This window comes from Cynoglossus semilaevis, chromosome 11 (assembly GCF_000523025.1).
Source record: "Cynoglossus semilaevis isolate Cse_v1.0 chromosome 11, Cse_v1.0, whole genome shotgun sequence".
Taxonomy (NCBI): Eukaryota; Metazoa; Chordata; class Actinopteri; order Pleuronectiformes; family Cynoglossidae; genus Cynoglossus; species Cynoglossus semilaevis.
This window is the reverse complement of record NC_024317.1, coordinates 2,283,660-2,298,483: the sequence shown is the minus strand read 5'-3', so window position 1 is coordinate 2,298,483 and position 14,824 is coordinate 2,283,660. Positions and strand designations below refer to the sequence as shown.

At 42.2% G+C, this 14,824-nt stretch overlaps 1 protein-coding gene and 2 long non-coding RNA genes across 3 annotated transcripts in view; 1 reads left to right on the top strand and 2 right to left on the bottom strand.

Moving 5' to 3' along the window:
* Positions 1-12,193, bottom strand: part of erc2 (ELKS/RAB6-interacting/CAST family member 2) — a 27,061-nt gene extending 14,868 nt beyond the window's left edge. Inside the window, 3 exon segments of the mRNA XM_008319795.3 lie at positions 56-240; positions 5,476-6,274; positions 11,988-12,193. Of these exon segments, the coding sequence (XP_008318017.2) occupies positions 56-240; positions 5,476-6,147 (857 nt within the window). The 5' untranslated portion in view covers positions 6,148-6,274; positions 11,988-12,193.
* The window catches only part of LOC103385805 (uncharacterized), a 60,030-nt gene that overhangs the window by 20,872 nt on the left and 24,334 nt on the right, over positions 1-14,824 (top strand). Inside the window, exon 2 of the long non-coding RNA XR_522269.3 lies at positions 2,452-2,642. This is a non-coding gene — a long non-coding RNA (uncharacterized LOC103385805). The remainder of the gene's footprint in view (positions 1-2,451; positions 2,643-14,824) is intronic.
* On the bottom strand, positions 4,438-5,339 carry LOC107989210 (uncharacterized). The gene is made up of 2 exons (XR_001760709.2): positions 4,666-5,339; positions 4,438-4,633 (listed from the first exon to the last, which is right to left on the bottom strand). It is a non-coding gene; the product is annotated as an uncharacterized LOC107989210 (long non-coding RNA).

The window sequence follows — 14,824 nt, the reverse complement described above, 5'->3', positions numbered from 1 at the left end:
GTTTTTTTCCTGGCTCCCGCTCCCCCCCCCCCCCTCCCCCAGAGTCTTTCTCGGCAGGAAGAGCTCCTTGGCCTGCCGGTCGTGTTCGGCCTGCAGGCGGCGGAAGTTCTCCTCGGTGAGCTCGATGGTGGTGAAGTGGTCGGAGCCCGAGCGGTTCCCGCTCTCCTGCTGCAGCAGGTGGTTCAAGTCCCGCTGTGTACGCAGTTCATCCTGCAGAGCCTGAATGGTCATCTGGAGATGCTGATGGACACAAACAGACACACGAGCACAGAGATGTGAAAACACACACACACATGCACACGCGGGTCCGTCACTAAAATGACACTTGGGGTCAGTGGGGTCGGGGGGGGGTTGTTTGTTTGTTTACCATGGTTGGGCCTTTGTGTTAAAAAGTTTTAGAATTGCTCCTTTAAATTTGTTTTTTTAATACAATCAATCTGTGCCTTTTGTAATGACTGATTTTTCCTAGACTGCAGGTTGTTCAATTCTGTAAAAGATTTACAACATAAATATTTTAGAAATGTTTCTTTTTTTGCATTTTTTAAATCTACAAATCCAACTTTTTTTTTTCTTTTTTTGTTTTTACTGACCTACAGGTGGCGTAGTCCCAAACTGCACTGACTGAAATCTGTCCATGAATCTGTGTCAAACTCTGTGTAATCCTCCTGATTTAAATGTTACTGTTAAAATAATGGACCATTTTCCTGGAATCATGGACTGATTTAAGTTCAGTTCCTTTTTTTGGAATTTTTCTTCCAGCTTCTGTGTTTTTCCTGAAAAAAAAAAAATCAATTCATTTTTTAAAAAAAAATTTCCAGTCTTTACAGCGGGTTAAGGATTGTTGGGTTTTGAGGGGAAGTCACAGCAGTTTGGAGTCGTTACTGTAGAGGTTGTGGGGTGGGGGGTGGGGGGTGGGGGGGTGGAGGGGGGGGGGGGGGGGGGGGGGGGGGGGGGGGGGTTTGTTTAAGGTGCAACAGATTGTCAAAGTGTCTGGGAAAGAAAAACACACATCACACTGAAGGTGACTCCATGTTGTGCACACAGCAGCGGGTGCAAACATAGGGACAAACCTTGGTTCTCCTGGTGTCCAGCAGCTGCAGGGCAGTGGAATGAACAGGAAAAACAAAAACAAATGTATGAAGACAGTCAGAGGCTCAGTGACGCAGCACACACACACACACACACACACACACACACCAGACACAGAGCAATGGCTTCAAAGTTGGTCCAACGGCCTGTAATTACCTACACAGTCAGGCAGAGGGAGCAATTAACACAACTTTGGTTTGGTCACGACAGACGAACCAGAGTCGGACTCTTTTCATTACGATGATACAGTTAGCATTAAAACAGTGGTGGGTTTTCACCACTGTTTTACCTGGAACAGAGACGAGAAATCTGAAAGAACTTTGTTATAAAAAAAAAAGTAACTGAGAAACACGGTGGACGACACGGTTCATGATCTTGCCTTACAGAAAAAAAGACCACCAGTTAGCTCGTTCAATTCCCAGTCTCTCTGTGTTAAGTTTGTGTGTTTTATTCAGTTTTCACCATAACCTGAGGTTTTCCAGGGTGCACAGCGCCCTCATCTGTCGGCTGCTGGGATTGACTCCAGCTTCCTGCAATCTTTAAAACAAATATATATGTTTTTTTAAAATATATATATTTATATATAGATCAAACGCTGCATGTGTTAATCTGACCAGCAGAGGGCAGTGTTTGCTTGATAAAAATAATTCTACTGACTTGCCATCTTCCATACTGTACATTTTCACACGTTTTAAACTCACCGTCTGACCAGTGTGAATAAACACATATGGATTACGACGTACGTGTTGACGTTTCCATCTGTGAGCTCTCTGAGCTAACAGCTAACAGCTAACAGACAATATGTGAGTGATAAATTCACCAATTTTAGAACGTTTCCCATAAAAAAATGTCTCAAATAAAATGGAGATTTAGTTGGAACTAAATAAAGAAGTTGCTCATGTTGCTAATTAGCACGTTGCTGGATTCCAGTTTAGTTTATCAAGATCGTGGACACATCACATAACTGAGGTCTGTATCTACAGACAGAAAGGATTCTGGGAAACAAGACCAACCAGTGGATGAAGGCTGAGGGTAGACACCACTGCTGAATGTTCATGATGATAAGGTCACGCTGTGAAGCATGAGCGATTCTTAAAATGAGAGCAGAAATACATCAGTATTTATCCTCAGATGAAGTCATGATTTTTGAGAGGTATATCTCCCCCTCCCTCCCCTGGACTCCCCCAAATCTTGGACCTAAATCACAGGAGACTGATTTAATCTACATAACAGTATTTGGGGTTAAAGTGATTCCACGACCGTTCCTTCTACATCCGATCAAACCCGTGAGTCACCAATGAGTCACTGGATGTCGGTGCTGTCGTCATCACTTCCTCTTTTTTTTTTCCTGTGTCCATACAGATCTGTCTGCCCTGGCTGGGCTGCCTATTGGAGGGGAGGACATCATCGAGCATCAGAGAAAATCCCTCGCAGACAGAACTGGTCATGAGTCACCGTGGAGACGGTGAACGTCACTCAGGATGAGACACCGCGTCCAGGAGGAAGAACGTGTGGTCATTCTCACAACCAACTTGATGACTCACTCACTCTTGGTAAGAATGATTTGGGCTCGAGCCTGAACATGTTTTTGTTTTGTTTTGTTTTTCTTCCTACTGTCAGTTTCGTCAGTGTTGCTCATGTGTCAAAATCAGACGAGTTATTTCAACCAGTAAAAACTGGTTTCCCAAACGTACGTGAACGTCGTCAGAGCGACTCTGTTCACGGACCCACATCCAACGATGGTGACGTTCATTCCTTTGTCCACGAACCAGGTATTTTGTACCAACTTCACAGTATCAGAGCGTTAGAGAGTGGGCGTTCCAAAGTGTCGGATGGACTAACGTGTGAGTCAGACCGATCTGCTAACGTCTGGGTTGTGTGTGGGAGCGACTGACGATATACAATTACACCCACACACACACGCCGACAAACGAGGCATTTATTCACCTCCACTCAGCTGAAATGGAGTTACAGAAGCGTGCGAGTGCAGAAATCTGAGAAACGCGGCAGAAGTCAGGAATTCAGTGAACGCATTCTGAACGGCAGGACGGACGCTAGCGACTGCGTTTGGAGTTATCGACGAATTAAAGCATCGACTGATCAGTTACCGTCAGCTGATCCTCGAACCTTAAAATCATGGTGTTCTTGTTTACATCAATCACTAAACTGATTAAATTATTAAAGTTAGAGATTTCCGATATTAGCATAATGATGAAATATCGGTAAGAGTCGTGGAATCGTGTTTTTCTTCCTATGATGAAAACCCGATAAAGCTATGCCTGGGATTCACCAAATGATGTGTGCCCTAAAAATAGTTTTGGGGAAAAACGGCTGTATATGAACTCAAAAGTCACTAGATGGCAGCATTGCAGCTCTTATTGCTGATTGTACGATGATGTGACCTAATCATTTTTGAAATCATGAATCATTGTGACGATGATGTGACCTAATAATTTTTGAAGTGGAAGTGAATTATTGTCTTTTGACTCAGCTCCTCTGTCTTTAACCAAAACGGCTGCATATATTGGTATTGGTTGATATCGGAATCGGAATATTAGTTGTTTGGACAATATTGACGTACCCGAGATCGGCAAAATATATGTTTTTTCTTAATGTGTAAAACAGATGTTGCTGCAATTTTTTTTATATAGTGCAGAACACTACTTCAGGTTCATTGTTGAATTTTGACCAGGCAACCAATGAGATTTGATGAGAAGATTACTTTCTATAAAAACGTATAATTGCCCTCAGTTTGGCCTCATGTACCTAGCCTCGGTCTCTACACCTTCTCATATTCAGCCCAACACCTCCAGACTCTCCGGAGTATAATCTGAGGCTAAAAATACTCAGTACACAAGGAGCCACTCTGATTGTTTCATCACACCGAGCACTAGGATAAGTGAGACGCTGAGCGCTTTGACCCTTACAGCAGAGGGCGACTGTAGCTCCTGCAGACGTTTCCACCCAACCAGGAAGAACCAAATGAATCGTAGTAACATTTTCTCCTCTCCTGTGGGTTAGAGGAGAGGAGACGAGCAGCTCATCTGCAGCCTCTTCAAACTTAGTGATAATATCGCGATATTCCGATTCATCAATACCGTATCGATACTGTACATCAGTGTTTTCATTTTTTTCTCACCAATTCCCAGTCCAATATTCCTGGTGTTGGTTCATTTTCTTTTTCTTTTCTTTCTTCTCTAGTGATTCCAAATGTAGATCCCTCTGTTCCAGTGTTAGGAACTGATGTTCAGGTGGAATTGTTGTGTCATTGCTACTGTGTCGTGATAAGTATCGTATCGCCAGGTTCTTGACAATACGCAGCTCTAGGAAATAATGTCGTGATTTAAAAAAAAATCTTAAACAGATTATTTTAACAGACGTGAGTAGACGGAAAGGTCACTCTAATGATGTCCTGCTGTGACCTTGAAGATTTATCATTGACGGAGTCTGCTGCTATGACGACCGTGACGTCCAATGACAAGACTGAAATACACAGACGGAAAAACGGAGACTGAGCAAAGAGCTGGTGGAGGTCGGCTGTAACCTTCAGGCTGAAGCATCAACGTGAGCTGTAACCTTCAGGCTGAAGCATCAACACGACACAGTCCAACTGGACCACAGTCCAACTGGACCACAGTCCACCTAGACCACAGTCCACCTAGACCACAGTCCACCTGGACCACAGTCCACCTGGACCACAGTCCAACTGGACCACAGTCCACCTAGACCACAGTCCACCTGGACCACAGTCCAACTGGACCACAGTCCACCTAGACCACAGTCCAACTGGACCACAGTCCACCTAGACCAGATTTTTTTTCCATTACTACGTGGACAGCATCAAATATCTGGTCTAGATTTTTATCCACTGATCCAGATCAGACTGGAGTCAAACAGACAGTGAGTGATAACTGTCCTGGACGTTTGTCTCTGGGACTGGACGTTTGTCTCTGGGACTGGACGACACCCACAGGAATATCTACCTTCAGAAATCTCATCCTGTTGGTTTAAGGTGACAAAAAACAAAAATAACTAAAATTAAAAATCCTGATTCCCTGGAGAGCTGTCGTGGGTTTGAACAGGAAGAAAACGGCAGGTCCCCCCCCCCAACTCTGATCATTCATCTCAGGTGTGTGAGGAGAGTGTGTTGGTTAAATATTTATGTACACAAAGTACTCCTTCCAGAAAAGGTTTCCACAAGCACTAAAATACTCGACCGACCGACTGGTGACCGATGATGTTGCAGATAAAAGAAACTTAAAAGGAGAGAAACAGATCAAATGAGAACACCCACCCCCCACCCCCCCCACCCCACAGAGGGACATCAAACCTGTAAGGAGTTAAATTGACATCAGTTAATTACTGGGCTCGGCAGGTTTTTCTCACCTGGTTCTCCTCGTGAGTCACCCTCATCTGCTCCTTCAGGATGGACGTGCGTGCAGCCTCCTCCTTCCTCATGATCCTCTCCTTCTTCAGCTCTGGGCTCCAGAAGCTCTTGATGCTGTTGGTGGAAGACCCCAGCTTACTGTCCTTCAGGTCAAGCTCCCTGCGCAGCATCTCGTTCTCCCTCTGCATCTCCCTGAGCTGGGCCTGCATCTCCAGCAGCTCACCACCACTACTACGCACTGCCTGCCTCAGCAGGGCAGAGGGCACCCCCTGGTGGTGGTGGTGGTGCAGCATGGAGAGGGAACCCAGGTCACTGTAAGACAGAAGGTCAGCATGAGGCAGTCCCACGGAAGCAATGTTGGGACTGCTGCCCATGGCTGTGACGCGGCCTCCGTAGATGGCCCGGCTGGCTGCTCGGCCCAGAGTCATGGTGCCTCTGGGGTAGGTGGCAGTGGAGCCCACTCCCTCATGATCACTAAGGTACATAGGCCCAGATGTAGCGTAGGCAGCATTGAGGGACTGAATATTCTCCATGGAGAGGGTCTTACCCCCCGCGCCTCCCCCACCCCCGGTGTTTGCCCTCCTATGGCCCAGTCGGGGGGACCTGGGCAGGCGCGGGGACCTTGCGGGGCTGCTCTCGATATGACCTACAGCTCTGGCACTGCCGTACATGTCCTGCGGATCGACGAGCAGCCACCAGAGGTTCCTTAACAGGGGCAGGATGAGACGGGATTTCTGCCTGAACCAAACATGAGTGACTTATTTAATCTTCAAAAAACGGAGCACAGAAAAGTCAGATCTGAGGAGGGAGGGAGAAATAAATGATTTGTTAGTTTGAAATGAAAAAGGAAAATCACACAGGTTATAAAAACTTAAAATTAGGGATGTCCGATAATATCGGCTGAGCGATATATTGTCGGCCCGATATTGGCATGAATATGAAATATGCGTAAGAATCGTTATTGGTTTTTCCTACGATAGTGAAAACCTGATAAATGATGTGTGCTCTTAAAATAGTTTTGGGGGAAAAACGGCTGTATGTTAAAGTGAAAGCCACTAGATGGCAGCATTGCAGCTCATTTCAATTTTAAAAATGTTTGCAGAATGCTGGTGCCAGCATTGGTTTGTACAGATAAATAAATAAATATTACCAGTCCTGTATCGGTAACGGTTGATGTCGCAATTGGAAATTAAGTGTTTGGACAATATCGGCAAAACGTTAATATCGGACATCCCTGCTTAAAATCAATGGGTTAGGTTTGGATTGAACAGCAGTGACCAGTGAACACGCGTGGTCAGAACATGGTCAGATAAAATGGACGACAGTCTGTTCTCAACCTCGTCCGTTTGACACGAAACGAAACGTATCTAAAGATGATGAATCGTGCCGTTAGCTTCAGGACGGAGCAGTTTTACATCAGCTGGTTAACGAGCTAATTAAAACAAACATCTGATCAATGACGGCTCCACAAAAGAGTAAATAAAATCATCCATGACCTGCTGAGATATCGATCACACACTGAGGGAAAAGAGTTTGAACAGCGGAGCGGTTGTGATGTGGGTCACTGGTTTTTAAAGTACGCCCTGGGTGTAGACTTACAGTATCAGAGAACAGTCGGTCAATATTACTCTTGGAGTAGCAATACAGGCCCAATAGGGGGCACTAATGCAACTTGAAGGATGAATAGTCACTGTAAAAACAAAAAGTGTGAGGATTTCAGGAGAACTGACTTCACATTCATGGACAAGGCATTCCTACTACATTTATACTCTAGCACCCCCTGCTGGCAATTAAGTAAGTTTATCATTGTGAACCGGTGCTAGAAACTGTTCTAATAACAAATATCCACCGCGTTGATCTCTAAACGATGAAAAGTCACATTTTTTTCATGTTACTAATTACCCATAATCCTCTGCTGCATCCTCTTGTCTCAGTACTACTGTATAGAAAGTTGACAGTACTTTTCAGACACAGGAGAGTTTAAACCACACACGATTTTTAGAACAGAAACACCGTGGTTTCATGGAACAATCTCCTCCTCCGTCCTGGAACTACGTCACCTTCAAACTTTCAGCTCTGATCTAAATTGAAATCTTTAAATAGAGCAGAAACGTCTGGACGAACGAGAAGAACTGAATTTTTAATGTGGTAATTAACGACCTGTCGTTTCCTGCTGTCACCAGATCACACGTTATTACACCGTCTTTTTATTAAGGTGGACGTTACAGATTACGACGGTACGATAACAGAGCAGATGAGGACGATGTTTGGTGACTGATGTACAGATATCTACTTCAAGTTTTTTTTTTTTTTTTTTTAGCTCACGGCTGCAGTGCAGAATCTTATTGGACTCTGTGTTTGATTAAGAAAAATCGACTCCGTTAATCACCGTGAACTCAGGTACTTTCTTCACTTCCTGTGACTACTCCTCAGACCCAGTTTCCATGGTGACCGGGTCTGGGCTAACACTGATAAAGCAAACCTCAAACGTCATGTGACATAAGTGAAGCGTAACCTTCTAAAAGTAAAGCAGCTTTTGGGTTCTGGTCACATTTAAAGGTTGTCGGTTGAAGCCCTGAGGTTTGCGGACGTTACGGATGAAAATCCTTTCAGGGTTTTGAAATCCGCCACAGGTTTTATTAAATTCTACGGATTGACGTGTGTGTGTGTGTGTCAAATGTCATGTGGGTTTTATTAAATTCTACGGATTGATGTATGTGTGTGTGTGAAATGTCATGTTGTCATATAAATGACGGTACAAAAAAGAGTGGGAACGCTTTAGGAAAATGATATTTTCTTCTTCTACACTACTTTATCAAAACATTTAATTTCACAATATTCCTTCTTCTACACTACTTTATCAAAACATGTAATTTCACAATATTTTACCACACTTTTTTACCACACTTTTTTACGTACCTACAGTATCGCAGAGTTTATCGCAATATATCGTATTGTTGCCCTAGTATTGTGATACGGATTGTATCGCCAGATTCTTGATTTTTAAATAGATCAGTTCATGTCACTCGTATGACCTTTGCTACGTTTAACAAATTTGAGGAACACCAGGAGGTTAAATTAAAAGTGTAAATATGCGGAGTACGCAACAAAGACCAACTCTGGCTCAGGCGTCTCCTGATTGGTCGGCGTCCTGCAGCAGGTCTAGATGTTTTACCTTAATAAGGCTTTCGGAGGAATGAGGATGTTTTTGTGTTTCCCTGTTGAGGGTAAAAACATGAGCCAGTGTTCTGGGGTTTTTTCACTGTTATTTTCTAGAATAGATTTCTTTTATAATAATTAATTTCATCAACACAGGCGTGTCACGTTGCTGCGCCAGTAATTTGGTTGACATGCTGTGTTTTCTTTAATCCCAGCCGGGGACATTTGTTGCGTGTCCTCCCACTCACCTTCACATGTTTTTACAGAATAACAGAAATAATGTTTGTGAGACTTTTGAAGAAGCTGATTTAGACTGTGTTGTATATTTACTGTATGACGTAGAACTGAATAGAAAGTATTCATTTTATTTCTATTTTATTTCCTGTTATTCATGGAAATATTATTGTAAATGAGTCGCTTTTATCGCCTCAGTCAATACAACGTTTTATTCAATCCTAGAAAATATTCAAATGCCTGAAGAAAGTGGTGAAATCACAGCTGAACGTGTCGCCTAGAAAATATTCAAATGCCTGAAGAACGTGTCGGTGCGTAGTTAATATCAGTGACAGATTCTAAAAAATATCTGCAGACATCCCTCAGGGTTTTTTTTTTTTTTTTGCTTTATTTTTCTAATTGTCAGTGACATTAGCTAATTGTTTATCGGACAAATATTTTCAGCACTCCTGCTGCCAACGTCGGTGTAATAAATAAAATAGTTTTTCTACAACTTTCAGACAGCGATTCAACAAAAACCTTACGCTCACTGAGTCATTCATTCACCCATTAATCTCTGCTGTAGCCAACGCTATCTATTAGCCAATGAGGTGCTTTTAATGCTGCGGGGGCCAAAGCCACGCAGCAGCTAAACACAATTATATTATGGCAGACGCAGAAAGGCCTGATGGGAATGTCAGTGACTAAGATTCAAAAATTTAAATCTATAAAAAAAAACTTTATTACAAATCATAATAAATCATAACAGATGAAACTCTAAAGGTTATGAAGTAAGGATGTCCGATATTAACGTTTTTGCCGATATTGTCCAAACAATACATTTCCGATTCCGATATCATCTAATACTGATATAGCAGGGCAACAATACATTTCCGATTCCGATATCATCCAATACTGATATAGCGGGGCAGTTTTTAACCCCCCCCTCCCCGAATTTAATAATATTTATTTATTTATCTGTACAAACCACTGTATCAATTGTTGGCATTAGCATTCGGCAATCCGCTGACTATTATGAGCTGCAATGCTGCCATCTGGTGACTTTCACTTTCATATACAGCCGTTTTTCCCCAAAACTATTCTTACAGCACACATCATTTAGCGAAACCCTAGCGTCGCATTATCAGGTTTTCATTATCGGAGGAAAAACTGCTGACAATTCTTACAGATATGACATAATTACGCTAATATCGCTCAGCCGATAACATCGGACATCCCTAGCATGATGTTTCTATAGTTAAAATATTAGTCACATATATATTTTTCTTTATTCCATGGCTGTTTTCACAGCCTGAGACTAGCGCTGATGCTAAATCCAGTAGCTTATAAACCCATTAATAACCAGTTACGGTTTCACGCCACATCAAATGCCAACAGGAGCCAGTGGAGAAATGATGAGTGATAATTCAGGGAGCACTGGTGTGGAAGGAGGAACAGATGTGGGGGGGGGAGGGGGGGAGGAGATGGGTAAGGGACGATATCACCGCGGGCGTCCGTGGATCCATCGGTCCAGTCACTGGTTTCGCTCTGATCGTCACTCAGTGTTATTAGCTCTGACCAGACGGTTAGCTAACATCTCTGGTGGATTTGAGGTCAGGGAACATGCCGCAGCACGAACACTGCTTTCTATAAATAGCCTTTTCAATACGTTGATAATAGAGACAGGACTTGTCTTTGGAAGTGGCAGCAGGGCCACGGAATAACACGGAATAACACGGAATAACATGGAATAACATGGAAAATTCCAGTCAGGGTTCTCCTTCCCACGGCCGGGGAATTTGATGGTATATTTCAGAGTACAAATGTACATTTTCTTTTCTTTTTTAAGCAAGTTTATCACCAGATCAGGTCTAGTCACAGTCACAGCACCAACACCTAATGTGCCTTATTGTCTATTTTCCTCTAAATGGGATTATCGTTCAAATATATGCAGCGTTCTTTAAAGCCACCATTTTGATCATTTATATTGTACTTTTTATACTTGTAGTTCTTACTTCTGGGATTCGGGACAGCTACGTTGAATTTTTTGCGAACTAAGATCTAAATTTTAATCGTAGATTTTAATCAACAGTTGACAGAAACCAGAGAACACTGGTCAGTTTATGTTTTTGTGTAGCTACCTTCAATGTGATGTTTGAATAATCACTACATAAAATCCAGCGTATGAGAATTAGCCCCCAAACGTCTTCTTGCCCCTGCAGTTGCAGCAGGCTACATCCAGCCCTGATGGGTGGGATTTTCAGACTTACATGAAATATTACAGATTTTCTTTTTTTTTTTAAAATCACGTAGAAAATGATCTTTTCTGTGTAAAAATCCCGTTGACTCATTTCCTGTCATGTCTCAGTATCAACTGGTTGTGTGCTGCAGTGTCCTCTCATCACATTAACTACCTCACTCCACATCGCCTACATCTTTTTTTTCTTTTTCTTTTTCTTTCTTGGCATCTTTTTTTTCCAAATGCTAATTTAACGTTTTTTTTCTGCAGCCTTTTTTAAGATTACCTTGACTTTACCGTAACCTTCCTCATCATGTCTTCACTGCTGGGCCTCCAACGTTAACTAGACATGAAACATGTCAATGAGTGGCTTTAAAAAAAAAAAACAAAAAAAACTCTAGTCCACATAATTGAACCTGTCCCTGAAGACGTCCTTAAAATAAACGTTATAAAAACCCGGACCGTACGCCGTGTAGTAACTGACATCATCTCCACGCCGGTGTGAGGCACAGCTTCACCCGATGCTGCATCCATGAGGAGGCAGACCGGAGTCGCTGACACCTTCGCGGGCCTAACGTTTTCGACGGCTCCGGCGTGAATGAGCACCTGAACGCATCACCGTAATATGTATCGACCGAACTCGCGGTACGCGAAGCGATTTAAAAAAAAGGAAATATATATAAACTATACAACACTGCTACACATACATCAGCGTGTACGAGCGGTGTGTGTGTGTGTGCGCGCGCCCGTGTGTGTGTGCGTGAGCCAGTCCAGATGATAGATCCGACTGTTCGCTTCTAAAACGGCTAAAAAACGGCTAAAGGGCGCCTCTGGTGTTGACGTGTCGTGAAGATTAGACCGAGGAGGAGAATGGAATAATGACGGGGAAGATCGGAGTACCTCAGTCGATGTTAATGCCTCTCCTTCACCGCTGTAGACGGCATCTTGTCGCCTCCATTCACCCGAGCAGCCTCTCCTCTCAGCATCCTGCTCTGTCATTGGGCAGCGGACACGCTCTCCTCTTCCTCCTCCTCCTCCTCCTCATCAACCTCCTCCGCCTCTTCCTCTCCCTCCTCCACACACGGGGAGCAGCATCACCACCACTGCAAGTGGCAGCTGGCAGGAAGGGATGCGGTGTCCTCTCTGCATCAAGTCAGAACAGACGGAAATCACTGACACTGTCTGTCAATCACCGCCTGATCAATACAATTAAAACATGATTAATTTAAAAATAATATTTCTCACACCTTGAATGTGTCATCATTTTTTTGAGAGGAAATAGTTATGGAATATTGTCCCAGTAGATGGCGGTAGTTTACCAGCTGCCATTAAAGGAATAATCTGCCATATCGTTGACTTTTCTTTTATTAAACGTTTCGTTAACAATCAAGTCCTGCAGCTTTTTATCTCCTACTACATCAAATACTACAATATTTATTTCATCCAAGTGTTGTGTCTTACAACAATTTAGAAACTGAAGAAAAAAAATCACTTAGCTCACTCCAGCTGAGGTTTCTTTGGTTAATTCCAGTAGTAACAACTGCAGTTTTCTAAAACCACCACATTACCTCCAATGTCACTGTAGTTAAACCACTAATGTGACTAATAATGACTTCACTTCAGGTCTCCAAGCTTCCTGAAGGAGCAAAGTTTGAATCCCCTTTTCTTACTTTTCTTTTTTACTACTTCTTACTTACTTTACTGAATCTGTCAGCTCTCATCCAAACCACCAGGGGGCTCTGTTTCCATTCTATGTGACTTTTGTTATCAGTTTTGTTATGACATTTTCTTCTGTTCAGTTCCTTCTCCAGAGTTAAATATTATGATAGTATTGAAATACTTTTCAAATACAGAAAGAACACAAAGATACAGAGGCAGTAAAAAGAAGTGAGGCAGTAAAAAGAAGTGCAGAAAGAACACAAAGATACAGAGGCAGAAAAAAAGAAGTGAAACGTGACAAAAACCCCGTCCCATCACGATGGTTTCATTATGGGATGGTTGTGTATCGATGCTCCAGATTTAAAACTTCATCAGATTAAAAGTGTCAGTGACAGACAGAAGCAGACGAAGACGAGTGCTCTTCCTCACTCCATCCTGATGAATGTGCTGACCGGGCTTTGGGTCAACTCTCAGTCGGCCTCTCAATCACGTCTGACTTTTCACTTCATTACCGGTCACCAGTGTGTGTGTGTGTGTGTGTGTGGACTTTCTCACACCATTAGTCTGTAGACGTGGAGTCAGAAGGTATATACATATATTTATATATGTATATATTTATATATGTATATATGTATTTATATATTTATATATGTATTTATGTATTTATATATTTATATATATATTTATATATGTACATTTATATATATGTATATATATTTATATATATGTATTTGTGTCTATATATAAACGTATATATGTAATTATATATTTATATATGTATGGATGTCAGATATTAATGTTTTGCTAATATCCGATAAACCGATATCGTCCAAACACTTAATTTTACGATTCCGATATCACCTGATACCTGTTACTGTATATGCAGCTGTTTTCTCACAAAACTGCAGTAAACACCTCACTACTCCACGAGCGATTCCAGCGTATTTGGGGATTTCATTGTGAAAGTAGTGAATCAGTTCAGTTCCCATCGCCAGTGACTGCAGTTTAACCGACATGAGGATGAAATAATTTCCTTGCAGTACCTGTAAACTAGGTGGCGCTGAGCCTGCCTCTGGTAAAGACCTCTGTGTCATTTCCCATCAGTTGACGATGAGTCACCACCCGACATTTACCGACGGTGGCCGTCATTAAAGCCAGTGTCAGGGAAGAAGGAGGTGAAGTAACATTCACACGTTACTTCACTCAGGATGACGGTGATAAATCACTGAACAGCCTCTGGGCTGGAACCAGGAACATCTTTAATCATCAACAAATACTACTGTAACAAGAACATTTTGTTTTTCTAATCTTAAAAATATTTTTACTTTGACTTTTATCCTTTATCTCTCAGATTTTTCATACTGTATTTCCTGTTAGCTGTCTGTTTACATTCAGCCACAAGGCGTCGCCATTACCTCACACATTACTAGTGACATTGTGCACTTGTATCAGTATCATAGTATTTAGGATATTATACAGGAATTGAATTGTTGCGTCACAAAAAAATCCTTGTTTTAATCGTGTTGTTAGAAATAATACCAGCAGAGGGCGCACATTAATTTGTGAAGATTATCTTGTAAAGTCTTTTGAAAAAGTACGAATTTATTTTTTTCCCCTCATGAATGAAGAGATTAAATATTGGTAAATGTAAAAAAAATAAAATAATAATAATTGTTAGCGTTAATCGCGATCCCATAAATTTCTCGACAGGATCCGTTGGATGTAACTGTCGTGACATCAGACACCCACACATTTAACCCTGTATGTGTATATATTTACGGTGTCTGTGTTTCTGTCCTCCCCCTCCTCCTCTGTCTCCCCCGTCCCTCCTCTCACCCTGAGACAGATGGCTGCACACGTCTCTGCTCCTGTCACTCTCTTCTTTCTCTCTTTTCACTGAAGAATGAATTTAATTCTGTGGACTTTTTTTTGTGTAGAACTGGCAGCTCCGTCCATGACAGGCAAAAAAATGAGCCAAAAAGAATTCATCATTGACTGATGTAAAAACTGATGCTGTTGAAACGTTAGCTTTAGTCCAGTCGTGTTTTTAGTCTTAGTCTTTTGGATTTTTCTCTTCC